Source organism: Hakea prostrata, chromosome 5 (assembly GCF_041222555.1).
Source record: "Hakea prostrata isolate BN-2017 chromosome 5, UWA_Hpros_2, whole genome shotgun sequence".
NCBI classification, from domain to species: Eukaryota; Viridiplantae; Streptophyta; class Magnoliopsida; order Proteales; family Proteaceae; genus Hakea; species Hakea prostrata.
In genome coordinates this window covers 54,567,731-54,594,915 of record NC_142604.1, presented here as the reverse complement: position 1 = coordinate 54,594,915, position 27,185 = coordinate 54,567,731, and the positions used below count along the sequence as shown (strand labels likewise).

Below are 27,185 nucleotides of genomic sequence, written 5' to 3'. Positions count from 1 at the left end.
TGAGAAATGCTAGAGTTGGATATATATCCTTCCCGAGTGAGGCACTCGGGACCCTTCTCCAAAGAAGAGATGAGCCTGCCTAAGGGGGTATATCTGTCCTGAGTGATGCACTCGGGACCTTTCTCAAGGAAGAGATCAACCAACCCAAGGGGGTGCATTTGTCCCGAGTGAGGCACTCGGGACCCTTTATGAGGGAAGAGATGCACCAACCCGAGGGAGGTGTATCTCTCCCCAGGGGGGGGACTCGGGACCTTGGTTCCCCACAACAGAAAGCAAAGTTGCTATTGGTCCATTTCCATTAAAAAAAACCTACCCATTTTATAGAAATCAAGAACCTAGACATTAAGTAGTAAAATGACTATTTGATATTTGAATTCAAGCTTAATTTTTTTAATTGTCTATACCAATTACCTAATGGTAATATAATGATTCAAATACTATTTAATGTAAAATTACAAATTGGTTATAACGGGTTGTGATTCGGTTTCGAGTTGGTGCGGGCTCCACAACCCTTAGCCAAATTACGACCTATTAAGATTCGGTTCGGGCCGGTTTAGACTATAACGGGTTGGTGCGATTCGATTTTAATGAGGTTCGGACTATAAATTGACAGCCCTAGGTCAACAATGATGTAACATTGAAGTTGAATGGAGTGAAAGGTGGGATTGGGATGGTCATTTATGGTTGTTCAAGCAATTCGATCCTAACTATGCTAGAGCTAGTCAAGTTCGATAACATTCTCCCTCAGGAGAGTCCCTAGCAGTAAGGCTTGGGCTCCTCTATGCCCTAGGTGAAGGAATTGATAGAGTGGTGGTAAAATCAAATAACTTGTTACTTGGTGCGGTGCCTTTGTGCTAAAACCAACTCTATTCCCAATATCATCAAGCCGATTGTAGAGGACATAAAACAATTACAAGGTTATTTTGTATGTTGTTTCTTCAATCATATTTTCTAAGCAGAAAAATACAGTCTTTGACAGGTTGAGAGTCTTGAGACTATAACATATCTCCACTCCCTGGTTGCAAAATTTGTGTAAAATGGAAACTCAGCTGTGCTGAAGTTTTTCACCGAAAGTGGAAAGAAGGGATACGGATTACCCAAAAAAGAAAAGAAAAGAGTGGAGGTACCAATTTCTTGAAAAACATCTTATCAGGAAAAAGCTTGGGTCATGTGCATTAACTGTCAAGCTGAAATTTCGGCTATTTCGGCCTTGAGATTCGAAATTTCGATCAAAATCTTTACCCAACCATCCCAAATGAATGGCTTAATGGTATACCCAGGCAAGACCCATCTTATCGGGGGTACCAATTTCTTGAACAACATTTTATCAGGTTGACTTGATATATTAAACCGGTCTATCCAGAGCCACATTTTTCAGGTCAGCAATAGGTTAACCCGAAGAAAACGAAATCCGTAACGACCAATTACCAACCAACATTGAAGACCCGACTAGACCTGTAAACGGATCAGATTCGGCTTGGATACACCAGTATTTGAATCCGAATCCGATTAGCAAAAATGATATCCAAATCTGAATCCGGTAGATTTAGAGAAGACATCCGAATTTGAATCCAGAACTTTATCGGATATCCGATAATAATCCAATTCGATAAACTATTCGATTATTGATTGGTGATTGTCTTTTTTTTTTTCTTCTTTTTCTTTCCAATTTACAATATCCGGTTCTTGATCACCGGTACGAATCAAATTATCAACCATTTTTTTGTGGAAAAATGTTTAACACTTTACTCTAACCAGATAATTTTTTATTTTTGATTATTCGATTACCGGTTTCCGAATCAGTTTATCATTCATTTTCAGGGAAAAAAATGTTGAATACTTTACTCCATCCGGATAAATTTTTATTTCTGATTATCTGATTATCGGTTTCCGAATCCGTATCATCCATTTTTGGATATTATCCGATCCCATAACTAATTATCCGAATCGAAATGTGATTGATTAGTGGACGGATGCGGATATTTTTCGGTAAGAAAAATTTTGGATACAGACACAAAAACATCTTTTTTAACGAATACAAATGCAAATTCAGAGGTGGATTTCGACCATCCGATTACAGGTCTAATTTTACCCGACTCGATTGAGGCGACCCAATCTGGGCATTTGGCCGTAGCCCGTAGCCCGTAGCCCGTAGGCCTGTAGCAGAGCGAAAGACTCTTGATACTAGCAAACCAAGCTCTGCAAGGTTACCTTCCTTTCATCTGTACGCTTGCCAGTCTCCTTCCGTTCCCTTCTCCATATCAAGTCTGCAACATCGATTTTTTCCTCTCCTCGAAACCCTAACCTTAGTCCAGAATATCAACCGCTTCTATGATTTGTCTTTTGGCCTGAAAAATCTCCAAAAAAATTATGGACTTGCAATCAAACGTTCATCTCTTCGACAAACGCCCAATTCTCAAGTCCAAGGCTCCTGCTGTCAGATGGTTCAAGGAATGGTAAGATTTCGTCTTTTGTAGTTTTGTTTCCCCATGAACTTCGTTGACGTTTATTAATTTTTCGATTTCTTTTCGCCTTTACCCTTCATTTTTAGTGCGGCATTTGATTGTGATTCAAATTCTGCCATTTGTTATTCTAGTAGGCGACTTTAACAAGATTTAATTTGTTGGTCGTAATTGAGAGGTGCTCGAAGTTATCTCCTACATACTTGATGGTTCTGGTGAAGATTTAATTCCCAGTTTGGATTCGTCGTTGTTGTACTGAATGATTCTTGGGGTGGCGTGGAAGTTGTTATACATATTGTTTATTTTGTCGGTGTCCTAAGAGGATTGGAAAGTTTCAGCCTGGGTTTGTGTCTTATGTTTTCTGTGTCAAAGTTTATTCCCTTGGTTGTTAAGTTGAAGGTTAATGGAGTTCATATCCCCCTTTGATTTGTTTCCGAGTTTGTTGGTATTTGTTTATGCATTTAGTCATAGTTTTCAAGGTCTAATCTGACAGCCGAGCTATGTCCAGGGTGCCTCAGGATGTTGTTTCTACTGGTGGGAAGTGCTTCCTTTTGAAATGGGTTACAGGCAAGTCTAACTGCTTTTTATGATTCATTTATGAGACTTCTTCAGTTCTTCATGCGGCAAGCTCCCCATAGGTACTTTCTGGCATTTGAGTTGAACTGATTTTGTGTAAAATATTATTTCCCCTTTCAAGCACAAATTTCTTGGTCCCCCATTCAACACTCTCTTAAGAAAGAGATCTGCATAAAGCAATCGTTTGTATAGGTTTCCCATCTCCATTTAGTTTTGTATGATGCAGGTAAAAGTATGCATAAAGCTACATTTTATGTCCTCCACCCTCTACTAACTTTCTCACTGTTTCAAAGATCCATCTCTATAGTCAGCTGGCTGGCTATATAAGCATTTGTTCCTGATTTCATATTATAATTCTGGTGAGGTTGTATACTCTGTTTTCTCCTTCCTCACATTTGGTAGTGATTCTCTCTATTAAGTTTTCCATCAGTCAACTTCTATTAATCCCAATAGAAACCATTAGGCAATCAATGTTTTCTCTGGATGTAGTGTAGGCTCAATTGGTCAGTCATATTTTGATATTTTTGGATGAAAAAATTATCATTACCAAAATCCTGAGGAGGGGAGTGAAGAATGAACAAGAAAGGGAAGAGAGGGGGTAGGGGAAAAATAAAACGGCCTTTAGCTACTAGATTGAAAAGTGGAATGTACCCCAGGTAACAAAATAAGCTTGTTCCTTGGAGTGTCACCAACAGGAGGTGGGAATCATATGCAATTTAGAGGAGTCATCAAAGCAGATGGCTTTCCAAATTGAGTCCAAAGACCTAGAAGGAGGTCCATCTCCTAAGGTTACACATCCACCAAAGGTGGTGGACAGTTGCTCCAAAAACCAACTTACCTACTTGGTTGTGGATGGAATTCCTGGAAAAGGACCTTAAAAGTTAAAACCCAAGACCAATCCCTAGCAAGCCCAAAGCAGCATTAGGGGTGGGGCCAAATGGAGGCAGAGGCTTTCCCTCAAAGCGGCGAGAGGAAGGGCCAGGTGAAGAAGAGGTGGTCAATGTCCTAGAAACCATTCTAGAAAAGGATGCAGTTAGAGCTAGCAAGGATATGGCGATGGATAAGGAATGACTGCATGGGGAGGCAAAGGCTGAGGGTCGGCCAAAGGGTGAGAGAGTCGTAAGGGATGTGACCTGAAACCAAACCAAGGGAGCTTAAGGGACCAAGTCAAAAGCTATGCGAATGTGGTTCCAAGCCGAGGTTGTGGTGAAGAAGCCCGAGGAGGTTGAAAGCCAAACGAAATGTTCACGGGGATAGGTGGAGGTGGGGGAGAGATGACCAAACCTTTGTGAGACTCCTATGTGAGATTGGATCGGGGGGTGACTATGAACCACAAGAGATGAAAGGTGAGAGGGGGCAAATTTAGAGATATAGAGTCATACACAATGCAGGGGGCAAAGAAATTATAGAGGATGCCAGGGGATATCAAGGGTCAAGAGAGAAGGAGACAAAAGAACCATTCGAAACCCAAGTGGAAGTAGTCAAGAGAGCAAGAGGCCTCAGAAGGAGCAACCTCCTCCAGACCCAAGATGTGTTGGTAGGGATCATAGCAATCCAAATGGACTCATTCTTGAGGAGATAAGAGTAAACCCAATTGACCAAAATGGAGTATTGTTTGGAGGAGATTTTCTAAATCATACCTAGGCCTCCTTTTTGGGGCACGAAATTTGGGTCCAACTGATGGGGTGGGGGAAACGGGAAGTTTTACAATCTTTCCAAAGGAAGGAGCAAAAAAGGGCTTCCATGGCTATAATGGTGGCTTGGGGAGGGAGAAGATCCCACACCAATATAGGTAAGAGAATTAAAGGATAGAGCGGATGAGGACCACCTACCAGCAAAGGAAAGAAGCTTGCTTTTCCAAAGTTGGATTTTCTTATGGATGTGGTCAAGCATGAGGGTGTAGTGGTGATTGGTGAACCTACCGGGAATGAGGGGGAAGGCCATGGTAGGTCACTAGAAAGGAACCAAGAGTGAACCCTGTGAGCTGCTGAAGAGATGCTTTATCCAAATCCGAGGCCCCAGACAGGAAGAGGGTGGATTTTTGAAGGTTGATGCAAAGGCCAGAGAGGGATTTGAAGAGAGTAAGGAAGGAGAAAATGTTAGAGATGGAGGAGTGGGAGACTTTGGCAAATATTATGAGATCATCCACAAAAGTGAGATGGGTAAGTTGAGGGCTTTACATTTGTGGATGAGAAGTTGATCAGTGTTGGACTCGATGAGTTGGGAGAGAACCTCAAAGGCAAGAGAGAAGAGGAAGGGGGAGAGGGGGCAGCCCTATTGATTCCCAGCACAGGAAGGAAAAGGAAAGAAGCCAGCGGGGGACCCATTCATGGTAAAAGAAAAATAGGGGTTGGAGATGCGGACCTCAACCTAGTGGATGAAGGAAGAGGGAACCCATTAGTGATAGGGTTTCACTGATTAAGTCCTAATGAAGAGAATCAAAGGCCTTGTCGAGATCAACTTTCAGGAGGACAGTGGGAGAGTGATCGGATTTTGACTATGAACTTATAGAGGGAAATGGGGTGGAGATTAGAAAGTGAGGAGGCACATGGTTTCTTAGGAAGGAGACAGAATAAAGTCTGGTTGATGGAGGAAAGCTGAGAAGGGTTGATGAAGAATGGAGGGCATGAATGAGATCATCTTGGATGAAATCCCAGGAGGCAAATGATGATCTTTGGTGCAGATTTTGTCATTCTCAAAGGTTTTAAGCTGATTAAGTCAGAAAATTTAAAAATATGAATAGCCTTCTTAATCCGATGGATATCTGCTGGTGTTAGAGGTTTATGGAGACTCTCACTCTCTGGTAGATGTGGCTCTTATTTTCAACAAATGCCTTGCTGCAGAGATCTAGATCTTCCAAGTTCCAAGCGGATGTCTTTGCCAAGGAAGGTGTTGCTAGTTTTTTCCATGTCCATGGATCCTCTAACCTCTGGCTGATTTCTCCCTCCTTTGTTTTGGCCACTTGTTGGCAACCTAGATTTTGCATGTTGCTACTTTATATGCTACTTAGAGCTCCTTCGGCGTACACTTTTCTCCAAGTCACTATTTATCCGAGAAATAATAGATGATAAGGCTTTAATTGAAACCTAAATGAAGAGCATATGGTGATGTAGTGCTAAGGGTATTTTGGAAATTTCCCTAAATCTAAGGGTTGCCCAGGAATTTCAGCAAAGAGGAGGGTTGATTCGGGGTGTTTAGGGTATTCCAAAGCTCTAAAAACCCTGTTGTAACAGTAACTCAGATCTGACTTTCACTGAAACTCAAAACTAGGGTTAGGAGGGAATTTTGGTTAGGGTAGGAAGAGGAAATGGCTTACTGTTTTGCAGTTTTCAGAACTAGTTTTATTGCACTTCTGTAACTTCAGAATTGGATTTGATTGATCTAGACTTTAGAATATGATCAGTACTTTAAACAGAATCAGATTTCAGAAATTTAAAATCTTCAGAATTTTATAAGGAAGAAGCCGAAGTGCTGAAAGTTGCTAGATAGACTAAGGGAACTAGGTTTACTTGGGGAAATGACAATGGGATTAAATCCTAGTATTTAGGTGTGATCCTAGGGAAGGGGAAGACAGTCCAGACCTAAGCTATATTCTGGTGATGAGTTCTTAAAATTATATTTTCCTACTAGTGAATGGGTTTATGGAACTGTTTGGTTTACAAGCTAAGTGTCTTGGGATTCTTAGCTGGAAGCATGGTTTTAAGTTTTGGTTGAAAGTGCTAGACAGCTTAGTTTTGGCCTTGACTGAGATGAAAAGTAGGGTAGAAGTGACCCTGGTTTGTACCAGGTTTTGGCCCTGTTTTGATGTGTTTCACAAGTCTCGGCCCTAGTTGTCAACCAAAAGCTGGGAGTTTTGGTCAGTGTCCTACTTTTTGGCATTCTACTTCTCATTCAACCATTCTATAGCATGAGTTTGAGTGATGGGAGCTTTGAGATAACAGTTATTTTCCTTTAAAGCTATTTCAGCAATGTTGGTCAGAAATACGTCATGAGATACATATGTTCTGCACTTAGAAGAGCTTTTTCTGCATTTTTAATGGTTTGCAGCTCATGGATTGGATCTGCCATGACACTTCCATGTTGTGAGCATTCAGTACTTGCATTTTCCTAACCCAGTGTATGTTTTAAATGTTTTTGTTGCATATTTACATTCCAATCTAGTTGCTCTCCTACCAATTTGGATCTCATTGCACCATAATGTGATTTCTTGTCCACTGGTGCTGCTCATGTCATGAGGAAGGATAGATATTTTCATTTGATAGTTGTCTGAACACTGGCTTGTAATCTATATCCATATTCCTAAAATTTTGTTGGGACTGGCAGTTCAAAATCAATTTGGTGGCACCTGATAAACCCACTTCTGTAATTTTATATTCCTTGGTGTAGAAATATTAATCTCACAGGAAAAGTAGTGCTTGGTTGACTATCACACCATATGTGATCCATTCATGGTTTAGAATGCTGTCATTTTCATTTCCATGAACATTTCCTTATCATTTAATTTATTGTTCCATTCTAGTACTCAAACTTGCGGTTGCAAGCTAATGATTCCACATGACAACAAAGAAATCTTGCTAGTTGGAGTGGTGGTCATGTTATTTGTGGTCAGATGTCTTACCTTTACTTATTTATTGATTTTCTTTAGAGGACACATTGAAGGCCTTGAAAGAGAAGTCTAAAGAGCCTGAGGCAGAAGTGCCAGAACCAGAACCTACTACAGAAGTTCTTTTCCTTTGCAGCTATGAGGGCTGTGGAAAAACTTTTATTGATGCTGGAGCATTGAGGAAGCACTCTCACATCCACGGGGAACGACAATATGTTTGTCATTATGAAGGATGTGGAAGGGTAACATGCCAACATTTTCCATTATTGTTTTTTCAGGACAGCTAAATTTATGTAACTTAATTAACAAAGAAAGTAGATAATATAAGGGTAGAATTACAATGAGATTCCATGCAACACTTGAAAAGTACAGCTATGGGTAATCATTGATCCAGTATCAGGGATCAAGTACAGCTATGGGGCAATCATTGATCCAGTATCAGGTTATTGATCCCTGATCTTGATGAGTCAGTTATCTTGTATGAATTGTTTTATTGATTCAACAGAAACAGAAACACAGCACATAATATTGGCAACTTCAAGATTGAAACAATTAATTTGTGACGTTATGATTTATTAGTTAGGCGTTGGAGGTTTGAACCTTGGTGGAACCATACATATTTTTGACTCTGCCTAGGCAATTCAAAGCTTTGAACAGGGGAAAAAATCAAGGAGACACCAACAAGGAGAGCAATTGATGTAGCCTCACTGGGATGAGGGCAATAAACCAACGATTCTTGATGAATAGCAGGCAAAGCAGGTTTTCCAAAACCCTGCAGCTAGGGGATTATGAGCTGTTTAGGGGTTTTAGGGTTTGTAGGGAAGGTTGTGCTAGGTTTGGTAGGGATTATGTGCTTAGGGTTGTTGAAACACAGACTGACCCTGCTGTTTTCACTTTCAGATTTAAGTTCCAGAGGTGCTAGGGTTTTGGAAATTCTAGGTGGTAGTTAGGGCTGGGTTGGGTTGAGTGCTAGATGGAAAGAAGTGATGGTGAATCATGAAGGAGAGGGGATTCTGCGGTGGGAATTAGCAGGTATGGATTTCATGGTTTTGGGAAGAAGGGTAGGGCCAAATGGGTTGGAAAGGGGAATTAGAGGGGTGCGATGGAAGGGGGAAGAAAGAATATGCATAGCTTAGGCCTTCTATCCGGTGTGGCCTCAAATAGAGCCGATTGGAAGGGAGGGATCTATGTAGCTGACCCTTTAGTTGGGAACAGGCTTCTTGTTGGCAGTGATGGTGGACGGGGGAAGGAGGCTGGTGGTATTTGCTTACCAGTTTTAGTATCTATGGTCTTTATTGAGAAACTCTTACTAGGACTTCACGTGAAAACAAAATCTAAGAAGGGACTTTTATTTTAATAGAACTTCTATTTAAAATAGGACTTCTACTTAACGTAGACTGCTTCAAACCAAAAACAGAGTTAAACTCCTAAAAAGATTCTGAATGCATCTAGGCCCAGCTGGGCTTGAGTTGGACTGCCCAAAATGACTAAAATGCCCCTGCTGTCAAACCTTGGTTCTAATCTGCTTGGTAGTGCTGTGGGCTTCTGGGCAGCAATTCTAGGTCCTCTTTTGCCCCAAAGGACCTTCTCGGGATGGGTGGGGGGACCTATTAGGCATCCAAAAAGTTTGAGTATGTCAGCTGCACATAGCTGATTTAGTTCTTGCGGGGTTTGTGAGTTTGATTCATTCTTTAATTTGAATTAAGTTGGAGCTGTGTTGGATTCTTGTTAGTATAGTGTCTGTAGCCCATGTGTTGAGAATGCACACTGTTTCTGTTCCTTGAATGAAATTTTGATTCTTTTGTGATTTTTCTCATTTTGTTGGTGTTTGTGAAATTAAAAGTAACCGCAAGCGCACGGTATCGTGTAGCTAACGGGTCGATCTCAAAGAGATATGCCACTTTAGAATTAACTTCTTAATGATAATGCGAGAGTGGAATGATTCAATTTTTGTAAACTAATTAACTAAACTAAACGATCCTAATCCATACATCTAATGCAATCGAATTGAAACGAAAAATAAAGCTAACACAATCAATGCATAAATAAAAGACAGGAACAAAAAAATGCGAACAATAAAAATAGAGCAAATTGCACTGGCACCCCAAAATGGAGGCTTTAAAACACTGACACCCCACTTTTTGTTTGAAAAACACTGACACCCCCATTCATTAAACACATAAGTCCATTCTGTTAGTAAAATAGTTAGTCCCCTGTTTATTTTTCTTTAATTCCAAAAATATCCTTAACAAGAGGGAAAAAAAATTCCAATTCATCAAATAACCTTTCGATTGAGAGTGGCGACAACCATGGACAGCTAACAACCTCTTCTTTCGATTGAGAGTTTCTTCCACAGATGGCTACTTCAAATCCTCCTTCGATGATACCCTGGTAGACGATCAATCCGATGAAACTGCCTCTTTCATAGAATTAGATCCAAAGTTGATGCCTTCTAAGAGATTTTTATCTATCATATGCTGCCGATTTCTGCTTCGACTGCAATTTCTCACTCTCCTTCTCCGTTTCTTGTTCACTTTTATTCTTATTCTTTTCCTCACCTAATCTATTACCATTTATACCGACTTCTAGAGGAAGCCATTAAAGTTGATCAGATGGAAAAAGGGGTTCATTGATATCTCGCAAATGAGTGCAGAACAAGACTTAGTTGAGCAATAAAGAGGTAGATATTCAGTAAATCACTGAAACTCCATGAATTCTACTGAACAAAAGAGACCCACAACCACAATCTCAACTATTACAACATGATAAAGACACATCTACTCAACCTAAAATAAAAATGTATTTCTGCCAAAGAACTAACAGAACAAATTGATTCTGCAAGGAAGAAGATCCAGATACAAAACTAAGTATACATGAATTGAAGTAAAAAAGAATTGTTTTACACAATGATTATTATTATTGTAATGAAAAATATAACCAAATCCCCAATTCGTTCCTTGCAGAGAGAAAACACAGACTATTTTCTTTTCCTCTTTTACCAATGTAGGAACAATCAAATCCAGTTCACCCTGAAACCAAAACCCTAAACCGAAAAAAAAAAAAATTAGAGAAAAGGGGAAGAGGAAGGAAATCGGAGGAGAGAGGGCATCGGTCGCTTTAATTCCGTCACATAAAGATGAGAAATTACAGTATTCTTGACTAGATGCAGGAGATCTTTCAGATGGATATTTCACAAGTATGTGAGTTTCTTCAAGCCTCTTTCAGAAGGTTAGGAGGAAATCTGGAAGGGTTCGGGAATGTTCATTGACAGAATCTGCGAAAGTTCTTGTTCTCCAGAAGCCTCTCCTCGAATCAGTACATTTTCTTCAACCACTTATTCAACGCGTTGATGAAGTTGCCCTTATTGTAAGATGAAGATGATCATTTTCTTCCGTTCTTTTTTTTTTTTTTTAATAAATGAAAATAAGATTTATTAGGAGGGTATAATGGTCTTTGCAATAATATAACTAACCATTCTAACAGAATAGGGCTTATGTGTTTTTCAAACAAAAAGTGGGGTGTCAGTGCAATTTGCTCATAAAAATAAAAGGAAAAGGAAAGTGATCCGAGTGTCAGCTCTGGATCAAGGGAAGGGGAGTATAATAATAATGACTTTGACCATGGACCCTTTGCCGTAGCTTACAGTCCACTGATCGGGGGAAAGGATATTAGAGAAAAAGAAATAGCAGAAAAGAAATAATTAAAGCAATAAAAGGAAAGGGAAACCTTAACCAAAGAGAGGCACGACTGTAGGCATCTCTGATCAAGGACCCAGGGGAAGGGAGAACAATAAATAAATGCTAAAAGTAAATTGCTGAAAGTAAATTGCAGAAAGTAAATAATAGAGTAATAAAAGGAAAGGGAAACTTTAATCAAAGAGAGACACGACTGTAGGCATCTCTGATTAAGGACCCATGGGAAGGGAGAACAATAAATAAATGCTGAAAGTAAATCCTAAATTAAGAATATGGAGGAGTAGATAGAAGCGAGAATGGAGGGAGGAGAGAAGATTATTGAAGAAGGTTACTTACTGGCGAATTGAACAAACGATTCGAATCTCAACCAACCCTAACAACCAGATCTAGATCTAGAATGATCTAGATTTGCAATTGCTAGACCCAGAGAAAAACGAATCTTAAAACTTGAACTTGAATTGCATTACATAGAAAAATTAAACCTAAACATTCAATCTATAAATTTAAAATCTCACAAATGCAAGCAAAGAAAACTAGAGAAAGCCTAAATAAACTGAAGAGAGAAGAAAGAATGCTTCTACTAAGCTCTAAAAAACGTTCTCCTTTGATGGAGTATCCTCTCATTTTATAGAGTTTACATGAGATATGAGTCTTGACAGAATTTGAATTAAACTTAGGGTTCCTATCTGACTCAGCCAATTAGGGTTTTGACGTATTAATCGGACCGACTTATAGAGATCAGATGCATAATTCCACCGTTGGATTTGAGGTTTAAGAAGTCGTGAAGCTCTCCTCCAAAAATCAGCACGATTGGACACCGGATGACCGTTCAATGAAGGGCTTGATCGAAACTGGACAGAGACATTCAAAAACGGGATTTTTGCCTCTTCCTTCTCTAAATATAATTCTTTTTCCTCTTTTTCTTTCTTTAATCAAATCCCAAATAGAAAATAAGATATTGAAGTATGCAAGGACTCTTTTCTCCATTTGGACTCTCTCAATAATATCTTTGTAGATTTGATTGATAATTTATAATCTCAGCCGTAGATCAAATTTGCCTTCTTTATCTCTTCAATATTTTGGAGTTGGCCCATAATCACATCTCTAGACCATCATGCTCCAAATCAGGCCCATTTTTGCATTTGAGAATTTGAATGGACCTCTTTACGTGTAAAATTGCATAATTCATGCCCAAAACTCCAAATATTTGCTTAAATATTGAAAAGTCCTAAAATCTGCAAAAACAACATAAAATCCAAGGTATTTCCACTCTAAGTGTGTAAAATGCATGCTTTATGCCCTAAGATTTCACATATAAATGTGCTCATCAGTTGGCATGTGGTTCTCTTCTTTTAGGTGAGCTTGATCAAGCACATCTTTGATGCACCATAGGGTCCTTTTCTCTTGGTTTTCTAAGTTTATTTTCTTCAAGATATCACTTTGCAGGTTCTTGGAGTTCAAGTGTGAGCCTCTGCTTCAGCTAAATTTTCTACATCTTTAACTTCTCACTGATTATACAGAGTACTGCTGGTTGTGTTAGATATCAGTATGAAAACGTTTCCTTATCCCAAATAAATGGGTTGGCTACATGGTCCTGGTTCTATTTAGAAATCAGTGTTGTCATCAGTTAAACAAGCTCATCTTGGGTCAACTGGTAGACTTGAATTTGTTGAATTTCTAGTGAACCTCCATGGAAGCTGTTCGTTGGAGAATAGAAAAGGTAAAACCAGAAAACGATAGGAAGAAGAAGTTCAGAGAGTAGGGTAGGAGGGCTTACTTGTTGCATGTGCCTCCTATAGCCGATGGTTTTATTTATATAGGAAACTGAGTAGGATCTTCAGTCCACCAACTACAACTAGAATAGGAAACTTCACAAAAGGAAATTAGGATCCTAAGATCTTCGAACTTGCCCTATTCTACCCTTCGAACACTCCCCCTCAAGCTGGAGCATAGAGATTAAACATGCCCAGCTTGTTGCAGATATATTCAGCGCTGGCAGCCCCTAAGGACTTTGTGAGTAAATCTGCCGACTGTTTTCATGTGCGAACATGTTTTAAAGAATTCAATCCTTGTTGTAGCTTTTCACGAACAAAGTGATAGTCAACGTCAATATGTTTTGTACGTTCATGAAACACTAGATTAGTAGCAATGTGAGCAGCAGCCTGATTATCGCACCATACTGTCACAGAGGAATCACTATCAAAGTCTAGCTCACTCAACATGTGCTTGATCCATATCAATTCACAAGTGACCTATGCCATAGCTCTATACTCAGACTCAGTGCTTAACCGAGCCACAACAGTCTGTTTTTTACTCTTCCAAGATACAAGATTACAATCAGATACAATAGCTTGTGGTTAGCCTCTTGTCATCGGATGATCTAGCCCAATAGCATCAGAAAACCCTTAAAACTCTTCTATGACAATTATCCCTGATTTCCTGTATAGTAGTCCATGTTCAGGAACCTTCTTAAGGTACCTCAATATTTTGAGAACTACATCCCAGTGAGATGTCCTAAGAGCATATAGAAATTGACTCACAACATTGATCGAAAAAGCAATATCAAGTTGAGTCACAGTAAGGTAATTCAACTCTCTAACTAGCCTAAAATATATTTTTGGATCATCGAGAACATCTCCATCTTTAGGCTTAAGCTTCTATTAATATCATTAGGGGTATCTAGATCCAAGCAACCCAGTCTTTGTCAACAAATCAAGCACATACTTTCGGTGCGACAAGAAAATCATTTTTGGGATTGAGCAACTTCTATACCTAAAAATATTTCAATCTTCCCAAGTCCTTAAGCTGAAATTGTTGTTGGAGATATGACTTCAATCTATCATCCTTGTTGAATCATCTCTAGTGATAATGATGTTGTCAACATAAATGAGGAGAAACAGACTTCTTGTGCTAGAATGACTAAAAGATGGAATGGTCATTACAAGACTCACAACAGGTCAGTACAAAGTTTAACAACACCTAAATGAACTGAGCAAACCATGCTTGAGGCAATCACTTCAACCCATACAAAGACTTTGTAAGACGACACACCATACCACTCTCCCCTTAAGCAACAAACCTTGGAGGTTGCTCCATTTAAACTTCCTTGTGGATATCACCATTGAGGAAAGCATTTTTAACATCAAGCTGAAAGAGAGGCTAGGTAAAGAGATCAAAATCCGAACCGACGTCATCTTAGCAATGGGAGAAAAGGTCTCCAAGTAATCCACACCTTACACTGGGCATATGCTTTTGTGATGAGTCTAGCTTTCAAATAAGACACCTGTCAGGGACTCAGGGTCAACTTTCACAGCTAACACCCATTGGCACCCCGTAGCTTTCTTTCCAAGAGGCAAAGGCATCAAGTCCCAAGTATGATTGTCATGTAATGCAGACAATTTGTCCATCATATCAGCTGTCCATCCTTGACTAGACAAGGCCTTTGTAATAGACTTAGGGAGAGGATAATCTTCAGTGGTAGACAAATAAGTGTGGAATGTGGAGGAGACGTTAGCATAAGAAACAAAATTAGAGACTTGATATTCAACACAACTTTGAGTGCCTTTTCGAAGGGCAATCAGAACATCAAGGTCAAATAAGGGAGGTGGATGACTTACCATCGGGTCTGGAGAAGAAGATGGCATTGGTGGAGGAGGTGCGGGAGCAGGAGCAGCAACATCCGATTGCCGACGTTGTTGGTAAAATATTGAGCCATCTGTTTGATTAGTCAGAGTTTTTGTATGAATAATACCTCGTGGCACAATAGTCTGAATAATGTTGACCGGGACATCATCATCAAGGATGGAGACAAGAACATTAGTAGAATAAGGTGTGGAATCAAAGAATGAAATATCAGTAGAAACAATATACTTCTTTAAGTCAAATGAATGACATCGATATCCTTCTTTGAGTGCGAGAGCATCCAACAAACATACACTTTAGAGCTTTAGGGTCCAATTTAGATAACCCAGGACGTAGATCATGAACAAAATAGACACTCCCAAAGACCTGTGGTGGTAATGCAAACAAGGAACAAAAGGAAACAAAGTAGAATATGAAATCCCCCCTTTCAGCATAGAGGATGGTGTGCGATTAAATGAGAAAATAGGCAGTCAATACTACATCAGCCTAAAAAGGTTAGACACCATCTCAAACAACAAAGAATGTGCCACTTCCATAAGATGACGTTTCTTCCTTTTCATGATACCATTTTGTTGTGGGGTGTAGGCAATAGAGAACTAATGAAGGATGCCGTTAGAATTCATAAAGGAGGTGAAAGGGTTCGAAAAGTACTCTTTTGCATCACCACTACAAAGAATCTCAACTATAATGCCAAATTGAGTGCGAACTTCCGCAGTATAATTACAAAATATATGAAATAATTTAGAATGGTTTTTCATTAAATAAAGCCAGGTAACTCTAGAAAAGTCATCCACGAAAGTAAAAAAAATCTAAAACCTAAAGTAGATATTGTAGGACATGGACCCCATACATCATAATGAGCAAAAGCAAAAGAGTGAGAAGACTGGTTAACAACCTGGGTTGGATAGCTTGCATGATGAAGCTTCCCAAACTGACATAACTCACATTTTAACTTAGAAATATGCTGAAAACGACTATCGAGTAATTTTAAATTTTGCAAAGAGGATGACCTTACTGTGAATGAATCTGATGCTGTAGGGAGATACTCGAACAGCCAATAAACGTGTCAAACAGATACAATCTCCCAGACTCACGACCCTTACCAAGCGTCTTCTTCCTCGTAAGATCCTGAAAGAGACAAAAATTAGAAAAAGTTGACAACAGTTGTATTTAGTGGTAAGCTTATGAGTAGATAACAAATTAAATAGAAATTCTGGTAAATAAAGAACAAAAGATAAGGTTAGGGATGGAGTAAGATGAATAGTTCCAGTGCATTTAACTATGGCCTGGGAACCATTTGCAAGGGTGACCATAAAAGTGGAGGAACAGAAAGAAGAAAAGATACCTGGGGTGCCAGTTATGTGATCAGTGGCACTAGAATCAATGATCCAGGGCTTAGAAGCGGATGAGAGGCAGGCTGTTACATTACCTATCTGTACAAATGGAGCTGTAGATGGTTGAGATTGGGCTACCTGAAACTGGGTAAAGCAGATAAAGTCTTCTGCATATAACTTCACTATTTTATCTTCAGAGAAGGGGTGGAGATGTGATTTCTGTAGCAGTAGCAGCGTTGGCAATTGGAGGGGGTTTGTCGTGCAATTTCCAAAAAAGCTCTGGATGTGGCATAGCCGACCACAATGATATTAAGTCCTAATTGGTGTATCTGTAGACTCTTGATAGGTCGTAGGTTTTTCTTTTTCTTCCCCCCCCCCTTCCCTAGTAGCAGCCCTGTGACCATGAGTACTTCTAGAACTGGATCCACGATTATTAGTGAGTGTGGCAAGTGCGCAAGTGCATATGTGTCACTAGATGTAGTATTAGGGGAGTTCTCTTTAGAGACTTGGAGAGCCCAAGAGAAGATGTCAGGTAAGGTCGGTACTTTGTCACCACCGAGGCCTTGAGATCTTACTAAAACAAACTCCTTCCCAAGTCCCCCAAGAAAACTCATCATAGTTGCTCACGTTGGTTCTGCATCTTGATAACATTGGAAGTGATAGGAAGTTTGAAATTCAACTCTTCATACATCCTCTTAGAATCTGTAAAATACTGGGTTAAAGGCCAACCTTTCCTATCAACTCTGTAGAATCCCTTGTATAGCTCATATATACAGGTTAGGTTGTTCTGAGTCTTCTGACCAGAATACAGAACATTCATAGAATTCAACATTTACCCCAAAGTGTAGGCATCTGCTGTTTCCCAATTAGGGTCTGGAGTATCAGGTTTGTTGGTCAAGTGGTCCTATTGTCCTCTCTCAAGAATTACTACTCTTTAACTATTTTCTTCCACTGATGGAAATTAGTGGCCCCTTCAAGTTTATGCTCAGTAAGCCGATAGGAGGAAGAGGATAACACCTCAGTCGTGGTATTTTTTATTTTCAGTCTTAACTTCTCCCATCATAAAGATTTCAACTCAGAAATAGATCAGAACCAAACCCAATAAAGTCTATCCTTATAACTTATAAGTTAGACAGAAATGGAACCCAGATTTGCACCATACATTTTAAAGGATCAGAACCAGTCAATGCTTTCAAATAACAGAATCGATTTCATCACTCAAATCTTTCAAGATTTCTTTCGTAACAAACAGAAAAAGTTGCTGAAATAGGGTTCTTATCAAGACACGATGCCTTGCAGCCCCCCCTCCCATCAGAAACAAATCCAGAAATGAAGCTTCTTACTCCATCGATTCTTCAAAAACCAAAAGATTGCAGCTTCAGGTGCCGCTGGCCCTGGAAATGAGACCTAAGAACCTCACAACTTTCAGCAATGAGTCTCCAGGTGTTGTAGGTATGTTTCTGAACTCTAATATCTTCAAAACGAAGGTAGTCTAGAGCACCGGCGGCTCTGATACCTTGTACGTTGGAGAATAGAAGAGAGAAAACCAGAAAAGGAGAGGAAGAAGTAGTTCACAGAATAGGCTAGGAGGCCTTACTCCTTATATGCGCCTCGCCTCCTACAGCCAATGGTTTTATTTATATAGGAAACTCAGTTGGATCTTCAGTCCACCATTTACAACTAGAATAGGAAACTTCACAAAAGGAAACTGGGATCCTGAGATCATCCAACTTGCCCTATTCTACCCTTTGATCAGAAGCAGACACAAAAGTTTCCTTAAATTTGAAGATTGTTGGACTAGGTTCTTTGATAGTCAATCTGATGCCTGGTGGTTTATTCGGCTTACATTAGTTGGAATCTTTTGGATCTATTATCCTTTGCTGGCTTACCTAGTTGGGTGGATTGTTTAATAGGTGTTTACCATCATCAGAAAGGCACTTTTCATTTGGATTCAAGGACAAAGTTCGGTGCCACCCAAGGTTTTGAGCTGCCAGAAACTGAAACTTGGTATTTGTTGGGTGAAACTCAAAATGTGTTGGGCTGACTCAAAACCATAGAAACAGGTCAAAACTAACAAAACTTTGGGTTGGTTGAAATTGTTTTAAATTGGTCAAGACTTGGTATTTATTGGTCCAAACTCTTGAAAATTTTGAAATATTGTTGAAACTAGTCCAAACCCGTCTAAATTAGTTGAAACATGGTACCTTTTCAACTCCTCCAAGGTTTCATTGCGGTAATATGTGAATTGAGATATCTTTTGGTTGAGACTTGCTTCTGTGTTTAGATCTCATTTGTTTGATCCGGTTTATTGTTTAGCCAAAAAAAAAAAAAAAAAAAAAAAGAGATTATATATATTAGGGAAAATTATTGTTGCCCCCCTGTATTATAGCTTTATTACTAAAAGAACCTTGCTCTTTATGAAATTACTGTTGCCCCCCTCCCCCCGGTTCTTAACAGTGTTAAGTGATTGTTAAGGTTGAATGTTTAATGTCTATTTTGCCCTTTTATAATTAAGAAGGCCAAAGATTATATTATCCTCATTTAGAAAAAAATCATATGAAATAATTTCACACGTGTATTTTTATCATTTTGAATTAAAAAAAAAAGCCTATTGGTAGTAGGAACCGAAAATTGTTAAATGTCAAATTAGACAATAAATAAGTAACAATCTATTGGAAGTAAAAACTTCTTAAAATTGATAACATTTAACTGGAAAGTAAATAACAAAATAAAAAATTACACAAAAAATTAGGAATTACTATTTACCAAATTGAAAAGTACATATATAAATTTGAAAATGAGTTTCCTTTTCTTTTCTCTCTTTCTTTTGACTAGAAAAGAAGATTGTTTAATTAAGTTTAAGTTTTCCCTAATTACTGATGATAGTAATGTAATTTAATATAAAGTGTAAATAAGTAACATAAAACCGTAGGGTTAATTTGAGATTTTTAAATAAAGTATCTCATGTCATCATTTAACTAACGGAGTTTAACAGTAGGGGGCAAATAGTAATTGCAGGCAAAGTTGAAGGTTGAATTAGTAATTTTAAAAGTATAGGGGATAAAGTAGCAATTAAGCTAAAGTCCCGGGGGGCAATAGTAATTATCCTTATATATTAAAAAAAGGTTTCTTGTAAGTCACTGTAAAACATTACTGCAAGATTCGTAATTCGTTTGAAAATTTTAATTTTGAAATACTTTTTTATTGGCAGGCGAGAGATATTGGTTGTGAATCATCATATACTTAACACTAATGCTGCCGCATCTATATAATTCTTGCAATTATTGCAACACATTCCTTATCACCAATTATTACTGTTTCGTTTGCAGAAATTTTTGGACAGTTCCAAGTTGAAAAGACACTTTCTTATTCATACAGGAGAAAGACATTTTGTGTGTCCTCATGAAGGATGTGGTAAAGTAATTTTCTTACCCATTCTTTGCTTCATCTTGCAATCTGCTGAAGTGATCTACATCGTTTTAGCTCTTACCTGACAGCTTGAGTTTTTGTGAGGCGTTGTTACATGGTACTGGATTGAGGTCGTGCTATGTGATTTTTTTAATTTAATTATTTATTTTTTGTGGGTGCGTGGTGATGTTATCAGCACATGATCTGGCGGTTTTTTATATACATCTTCTCACCTCAAACTTTTGGGATAAGCAGTGTGACCATTTAATTTGTTCATTGCCAGTAGTTATGCTATTCAATTCCATGCATATGTGTGTTTTCTTGGGGCTAAAGATAGATAGTATTTGTTTCCTTTATATATGGAACTATGCTTCATGGAACTATGCTTCTACGTTTTTTTTGTCCCTGCCTTTGTAAACCTATAACATATTGAGCATGCAAGTTCTCTACCTGTATTTTTGAAAATTATTTGACTTGGTAGGGTACCTAAAGTTGTCACCTATGAAGGAAAAAGTGTTATCTGTTTTAATTTCTCCAACTGATAGAAGGGATCATGGTTGATCAAACAATTCATGGTCAGAGTCAAGGTCAAGGTGAAACCCTTGGTTTTGGGATCAGGGAAGATAGCAGAATAGCTCTATTTTGAAAGGTAACTTGGCACCCAGGAGATAGTTAATGGCTTTACCTAGGTGTGTTTTAAGTTTAAACATTTGCTGCGTCATGCGTTCATATCTATAATCATCTCCGTGTCAGTGAAAAATGGTCTAAACGGATTGGTACAAATCTATAATCAAATTCTTTGCCAGCATTTTCTTTGAAGTTGAGTCCTGAATCAGTATGATACACATTAGTGTCAAACTTTGACTCCTGGTTTCTTTAGTAATTTTTGTACCTTTCAAATGATGAATATTCTTAGGAAAGAGAGAGAAAATTTTGAATGCAGGAAATTTCCCCATATGGGATGGTGGATGGATAAAGATATGATTAATCAATTCTTTGATCTCAATCCTTTTTTCTTCCCATACTGATGGGTTATTACTGTTCTCTGCTTAACAACATTTTCCACATAGTCTTTTGGAATTTTTGTTATTTCTACCGTCATCTGGGTTGTTTTGCTAAAAGCGTAGAGTTTGTAGAGATTTATTGGTCATTTCATCTTCATGTCTTTGTGTTGTTAGAGTTGAGCTATTATCCCAGTAGAATTTTCTACTACTTCACGGTTCTTTTATTTATGCTTTCTAGTTTCAAAAAGTTTTATCCCCTCACCACTTCCCTTTTTGCTAGAGTATAATGAATTACAATTTGCAAAATGCAGGCTTTCTCCTTGGATTTCAACTTACGGGCACATATGCGGACACATTCACAAGAGAACTATCATATCTGCCCATTTGTGGATTGTGGAAAGAGATATGCTCATGAATACAAGTTAAAAACTCACATCAAGTCTCACCATGAAAAGGTTGGTGCTATTAATTCTAAATTAGTTTTCTGTTGGAATAGTAATGTGGGTGTGATTTCATTTTCCATTTTTTGGCTGATTTCTTAGTTGATATTTAGGTATAGAGTGTTTGACATTTTTGAATATAAATCCAGGGTCCTGTTGGTTAATTACCTTTGTCTCTCTTGTTAGGTTTGTGTAGTAGGGAGATTGCTTCTTAACTTTTATTAATTAATTTCCCTAATATTTCAGAGTATGGCGATGGATATGCTGAAAAACACCCCACCTTCTGATAAGGTACCAAGTGCTGCAAAGCCTTCTTCAGTGAACTATGGCTCTGGTACCTCTGACAGGCCTTATGCCTGTCCTTATGAAGGATGTGATAAGTGCTACATCCATGAATATAAGCTGAACTTGCATTTGAAGAGGGAGCATCCTGGTCATAATGCAGAAGAGAATGGCAAGAATGCCCCTGATAATGATCATGACATGGATGATGCAAGTGACCAAGATCCTTATGCTGGAAAAGGTAGCAATGGGAAAAATACTAAGCGAAGCAAACCCAACAAACCTACCTCAAAAATGCCAACTTCAAAAACTCAGCAGAGGAAAAGCTCAAATGTGACTCCTCCAAGTATGAACGTGGCGAAGAAACAATGGCCAACCAAAGACATGTATGAGGAAGAAGATAGTGAGGAAACTGAAGAGGATCGTGATAATGTTGAAGATGGATGGAGATACACAGAGAACAATGAAGATGATGAAGAGACAGAGTACGAAGATTAAGGTTAATTCTCTTTGATGGTGCCCTGTGTGCTTTACACCTTTTATGTCAACACTGACATTGTTACCATACGATGAAAAATCGATGTAATTTCTTTGACCTTCCCTCCTAGCTTCTTTGTTCTCTTTTGGATGTGGTCCAACAATTTAGAAAGAAATGAACTTGATATTTTCATGAGTAGGCTTTGGTTTTATTCCAACTGGATTTTGTATCATGATATGGTGATGTCTGAGGTGATGTGATGTCTGAGGTGATATAATCCAAATTGAAGGAACTAGAAGAGCTAGGGGTATATATAAGATAGCCTTAAGTGAAGTGGTGAGAAATAATATGCATGGCTTAGGCCTTGTATATAGCATGAGGTCAAACAAAACTGATTGGAATGCAATGATCCATGTAGCGGACCCTATTTAGTTGAGACAAGGCTTATTGTTGCTGTTGTATGTGGTGATGTCTGAGGCATGAAGCTAACATTTTTAGTTGACTGCATGGAAGGTTTGTTATTGACTTACAATTTGTCATCTTTCTTCAAAAGCAAGAATCAAGTTATGTAGGGAATCTATTCATCCAAGTTCATATAATTTGTCTAGTTAGCTGCACTTCCTGCTCTCATCAAGTTGGTTTCAGTATTCAGTTTGCCATGCAGCCTACAGAAGATCGAAAATTCCAATCCTATTCAGCTGGAGAATCCATAATTCTCTGCAATGTTAGAAAAGCATTTCATAACGTGAGGTTAGAATCCAATTACAGATGATTTTTGCTGAGGAAGAAGGTTGGTATGCTCAGGGGAAGATAGTTTCATCACCTATAACATCCTTTGACTGCTGTAGTATGTGAAATTGTGAATACATTGTAGTTTATTTGTATATTAAATTAAAGAACTATTTTGAACATCAACCTGTTCATATTTTTCAGATATTTGCAAGGATTTTTACTGTTATAACAGTTCCACCTAACACCCCCCCCCCAAAAAAAAAAAAAAAAAAAATGGAAAAGAAACAGAGAGGTCGATTCTGACCCGGTTGTAATTCAGGAGTCTGCCAAAATATGCCCTAGGTTTTGGGGAGCCAGATCAGTTTGAATCAGGATAGTCCTTGGTTGATTTCAATTTGAACTGAAGTATTATTCAATCTTGATAGTCACATTCAAATTTATTGTACTAGCAATCCTTGTGGCTGTATGAAAGCTTAAGGATTTGCACTTTCAGAAGCAAGCTTTTGTCTTGCTTGACTTCAGTTAGAAGCTTCTTACCAATACTGATTCACCTGGGCTTCACTGATCAAGAGTTTTATAGGAGCTTCAGCTACTTGGTGAGAAGTTCAGATGGTCTGTTAATGATGGCAATTGCATTCCTGCTTGTGATTCCAACAGGGTCCCATAGATGGAGAACTTTTTCTTTCAGTTCTATTTATATTGTTGGTGCCTCATGCAACCCACCAGTTTATTAAAAGTTGTTTCCAATTAATAAATGGAATAATGGTGACACCAAACCCTAACCAAACACTGTTGGTAGATGGTGACTGTTAACCAATTTTAACTGTTTCCTTGTCAACCCATTTCATCAAAAGCTGAATTTCAAGTACAGACTTAGTTGGCCATCATGGGTTTTTCAAGTATAAAATTCTCTCTCATTACACTAACTAGTTATTGGTTTTGATCTATACTGTGGTTAAGAGATGAGTAACCCTAGTTTTCTTTTCCCATCAGTGATGGTTATGACAAAATTTTCATTGTATAACTATTTTAAAAGACAAGATAACAGTATTCTTTACCAGAGAATTACTAAAAATGCCTTCCTAAGAAAACACCATTCATTGCCAAAAAAGATATGCTTCTAAAACAGTAGATGCAACAAATCAATTTGAGATTAGAAACCATAATAAACCAATTTCACGTGGAACCCATCTAGTGGTTAAAGTGCTAATCCACAATGCTTTATGCTTGTGTCATGGCATCCAATGTGTGGATGCCACAAACCTAAATACAAAATCCATCGTCACCCACAAATAGATTTGGATTTAAAAAGAGAAAATCAGAATCTAGTAATAATATGAGAGGCTAGTATAAGAGAATTCTCTCATTCCAGATTAATAACTTTTACCAAAAAGCTATTCAAATGGATTGATTATATTATGGATTAGGGCAATCTCTAAATAAAATAGGGTTAAACTTTTTAAGTTGTGTGGCGAACCCCAACATGGTTTGGATCCCATGACCTAAATCATCTTGTTTGGAAGAATATTAGAATTAGAAATAGAATGGCATGGAGGGTGGGAAGTGTGGTCAAAAAGAATCTGAGATAGAACAGAACAGAGACCCAAATTCAATATAAAGAGGAGAAAGGAATGAGAATAGCATGAGAGGACCAAAACCATGAAAAGACCCACTGGGTCCACCTTTAATATGAGGTAAACAAGGAAGGTGGGTCACCAACCTAAAAGATTCTCTCTCTCCCTTTCTCTCTCTCTCTCTCTCTCTCTAAAAGTTTCTAGAAACATGAAGCCCTTGTCAGGTGAGAACAAAAGGTGTGGCCAAAAGTTGAATGGCGACCTACCAATTTGAAATGAACCCCACACATTTTTTGGTTATGTTGTGGGAAATGTTCCAATGGAGCATTAGGGTTTCATGGTGAAGCTACCTCATGGGTTGATTTCATCATTTATCCCTATTGGATGGTTTTGATGAAACCCTAAAGTCCATTGAGAGAAAGAGAGATCTTGGTAGGAGCAAAGATCATATCAAACATTGAACATAAAATTGGATTGGTAGGAGATTGTAGGACATCCATTGAATCCAGAAAATGACCTACTTTTAATGGCAGTTTCACTCACCCTCCTTCTTAACACCAGAATGGGACCCACAAACCACCAGCCCATATGGTTCCCCCTTTGAATCCTAACTTCTAAACCAAACACAACTCATGTGGACCCATTTTTTTTTCTTCTTCATCCCTCATCAACCCTTAAAAGTTCACAATCATCACAGTTTCAATCCATATCCAATGGTTTCCAAAGCTCAATCATCCATAAAACCTGCACCACTAGATCAAATTCCTGCTAGAACCCACCTTGTGACTTGAGTTTGAGAAGGATATTGGTAGGAACTGAGAACTAATCAGATGGGTGGGTGGGCAAGAGAGGTTATGGATGTCGGTGACAAAACCCATATCATATTAAACAAGAGAGCTCTCTCTGTGATCTGATGAGATTTGGGTTTTCAATTTTAATTTTCTCTCTCTCTCTCTCTCTCTCTCTCTCTCTCTCTCTCTCTCTCTCTCTCTTGTGTTTTCATTCACATATGTGATCTGATGAGATTTGGGTTTTCAATTTTAATTTTCTCTCTCTCTCTCTCTCTCTCTCTCTGTGTTTTCATTCACATATGTGATCTGATGAGATTTGGGTTTTCAATTTTAATTTTTTCTCTTGCTATAACTCCCACGTAAAAGTAGACCTACCTACCAAATCCAGCACTGAGCATCTCTCTCTCCTCTTTTGTAACCACTCGTCTTTCTTCACCAACTCGGTCAAATACCCACAAAAGGGATCGAGTCAATTGGGACTCCGAATTTCTTCCCTTACCTCTTCACCCCCTTCTGCCTCGTATAAATCCTCTCTCCCTTGCTTTCTTCCACTTTCCATCAATCTATTTCTTCTCTCTCTCCACACAAAAGAGACCCCTTATCTCTCTATCTCTAACTAACCAGGCACAAGCACAAGAGAGGAAAAAGATACACAGAAGAGAGATTGATATGGGTCGTTCTCCTTGCTGTGAGAAAGCTCACACAAACAAAGGTGCATGGACAAAAGAAGAAGACCAGCGTCTCATCAACTACATCAGAGCCCATGGTGAAGGCTGCTGGAGATCTCTCCCCAAAGCTGCAGGTAACAACCCGAATCAGCAAATCGTGAGAAAACCCAGATGGTAGCTTTCCTTTTTCTTTCTCTCTAGCTAAACATATTTGTTGGGTTTGTTGGGTTTCAGGTCTGTTGCGTTGTGGAAAGAGTTGCAGACTCAGATGGATAAACTACCTCAGGCCTGATCTGAAAAGAGGGAATTTTACTGAAGAAGAAGATGAACTTATCATCAAACTCCATAGTTTACTTGGAAATAAGTAAGCCCTTCTCTTTTTTTTTTTTTTCTTTTCTCTCGTAATCAATTATTTTCCCAATTGAGGATCTGAAAGCTTTTCCAAGAGCGGAATAAACTCATTCAGGACTTTCTTCGAATGCTTAGATGGTCACTCATTGCGGGGAGATTAACCGGAAGAACAGACAATGAGATCAAGAACTACTGGAATACCCACATCAAACGCAAGCTCTTGAGCCGTGGAATTGATCCTCAAACACACCGACCCATCGGAGCAGCCGCCAACGCCAAACCCACCACCACCCCCACCCCCACCTCCATCACCCCCGCCACTACACCCACTACCCCTTACTCCGAAGGCGTCATCAACACTTCTTCGCCGGTACCTGGGCTTAAGCCGGAGATTTTTATCATGAACAGTAATCATATTAAGGCAGAAGAGGCACAGAGCAGCAGCGGAACCACAGAAGAATACCAACAAGAAGCACCAGCATCAAAGCAACCAAAACAAGAACAGTACCCAGAGCTCAATCTTGATCTATCTATAAGTCTTCCCTTCCATCCAGAGGCACCATCAACAGCCACGGCAGAATCAAAGCAACAGATATTTACAAACTTCCAGGTGTTTACAGGACCACAACCAGTTTTCACTCAAGCAATCTGTTTGTGCTATCGATTAGGGCTTGAAAGTAACCAAGCTTGCAATTGCCAAGCAACCATGATACCCAATGGTGTCCACAGATATTTCAGTCCATTAGATTCATAGATTAAAAAGTATAGTTCTTTCTTTTCTTCATTGTAATCCATCTTTTTCTCTCCTCTTATCAAAAATTCAAAATATATATAATATTTGATTTTTGAATGAACATCAAAATCAAATACCTCTCTCTCTCTCCCTTTCTTTTATTTTTTTTCATTTCCACAACATTTGTTTATACTGAAAAACCATCAGATTTGATGGGTTTTGGACTTGTGGGGACAATCCTGTTTTCATGGGTTTACTGTTACAATATCACCAAAAGTTTTGTGAAGGTTCTAAAGTTGGTGGGCCCTACTAATATTCTAATTTAACAGCTTAGATTGTGCCAAAATGGTTCTGGTGGGGTCCATTGATTGTGATGGTCTTTTGATAAGACTGCAATTTGTTAAAAAAGTTC

General features: G+C 38.7%; 2 protein-coding genes across 2 annotated transcripts; both read left to right on the top strand.

The window, feature by feature from the left end:
- The first annotated feature begins 2,132 nt into the window (after window positions 1–2,132).
- Window positions 2,133–22,855, top strand: YY1 (zinc finger (C2H2 type) family protein). Its single transcript, XM_089154690.1, has 6 exons — window positions 2,133–2,456; window positions 2,971–3,029; window positions 7,684–7,883; window positions 19,642–19,731; window positions 21,036–21,179; window positions 21,411–22,855. The coding sequence occupies exons 1-6, from the start codon at window positions 2,371–2,373 to the stop codon at window positions 21,942–21,944; spliced, it is 1,113 nt and encodes a 370-aa protein (XP_089010816.1). The 5' UTR covers window positions 2,133–2,370; the 3' UTR covers window positions 21,945–22,855.
- A 2,530-nt stretch (window positions 22,856–25,385) lies between these two features.
- Window positions 25,386–26,949, top strand: LOC149016592 (myb-related protein 308-like). Its single transcript, XM_089154691.1, has 3 exons — window positions 25,386–25,823; window positions 25,924–26,053; window positions 26,176–26,949. The coding sequence occupies exons 1-3, from the start codon at window positions 25,691–25,693 to the stop codon at window positions 26,792–26,794; spliced, it is 882 nt and encodes a 293-aa protein (XP_089010817.1). The 5' UTR covers window positions 25,386–25,690; the 3' UTR covers window positions 26,795–26,949.
- Window positions 26,950–27,185: the final 236 nt, after the last annotated feature.

Bases quoted from the DNA above. Each gene is read 5' to 3' on its own strand.
- YY1 (XM_089154690.1), top strand. From the start codon at position 2,371: ATGGACTTGCAATCAAACGTTCATCTCTTCGACAAACGCCCAATTCTC. The intron at 2,457-2,970 runs GTAAGATTTCGT...AGCTATGTCCAG, and splicing joins GTCAGATGGTTCAAGGAATG to GGTGCCTCAGGATGTTGTTT. The intron at 19,732-21,035 runs GTAATTTTCTTA...TGCAAAATGCAG, and splicing joins CTCATGAAGGATGTGGTAAA to GCTTTCTCCTTGGATTTCAA.
- LOC149016592 (XM_089154691.1), top strand. From the start codon at position 25,691: ATGGGTCGTTCTCCTTGCTGTGAGAAAGCTCACACAAACAAAGGTGCA. The intron at 25,824-25,923 runs GTAACAACCCGA...GTTGGGTTTCAG, and splicing joins ATCTCTCCCCAAAGCTGCAG to GTCTGTTGCGTTGTGGAAAG. The intron at 26,054-26,175 runs GTAAGCCCTTCT...TCGAATGCTTAG, and splicing joins CATAGTTTACTTGGAAATAA to ATGGTCACTCATTGCGGGGA.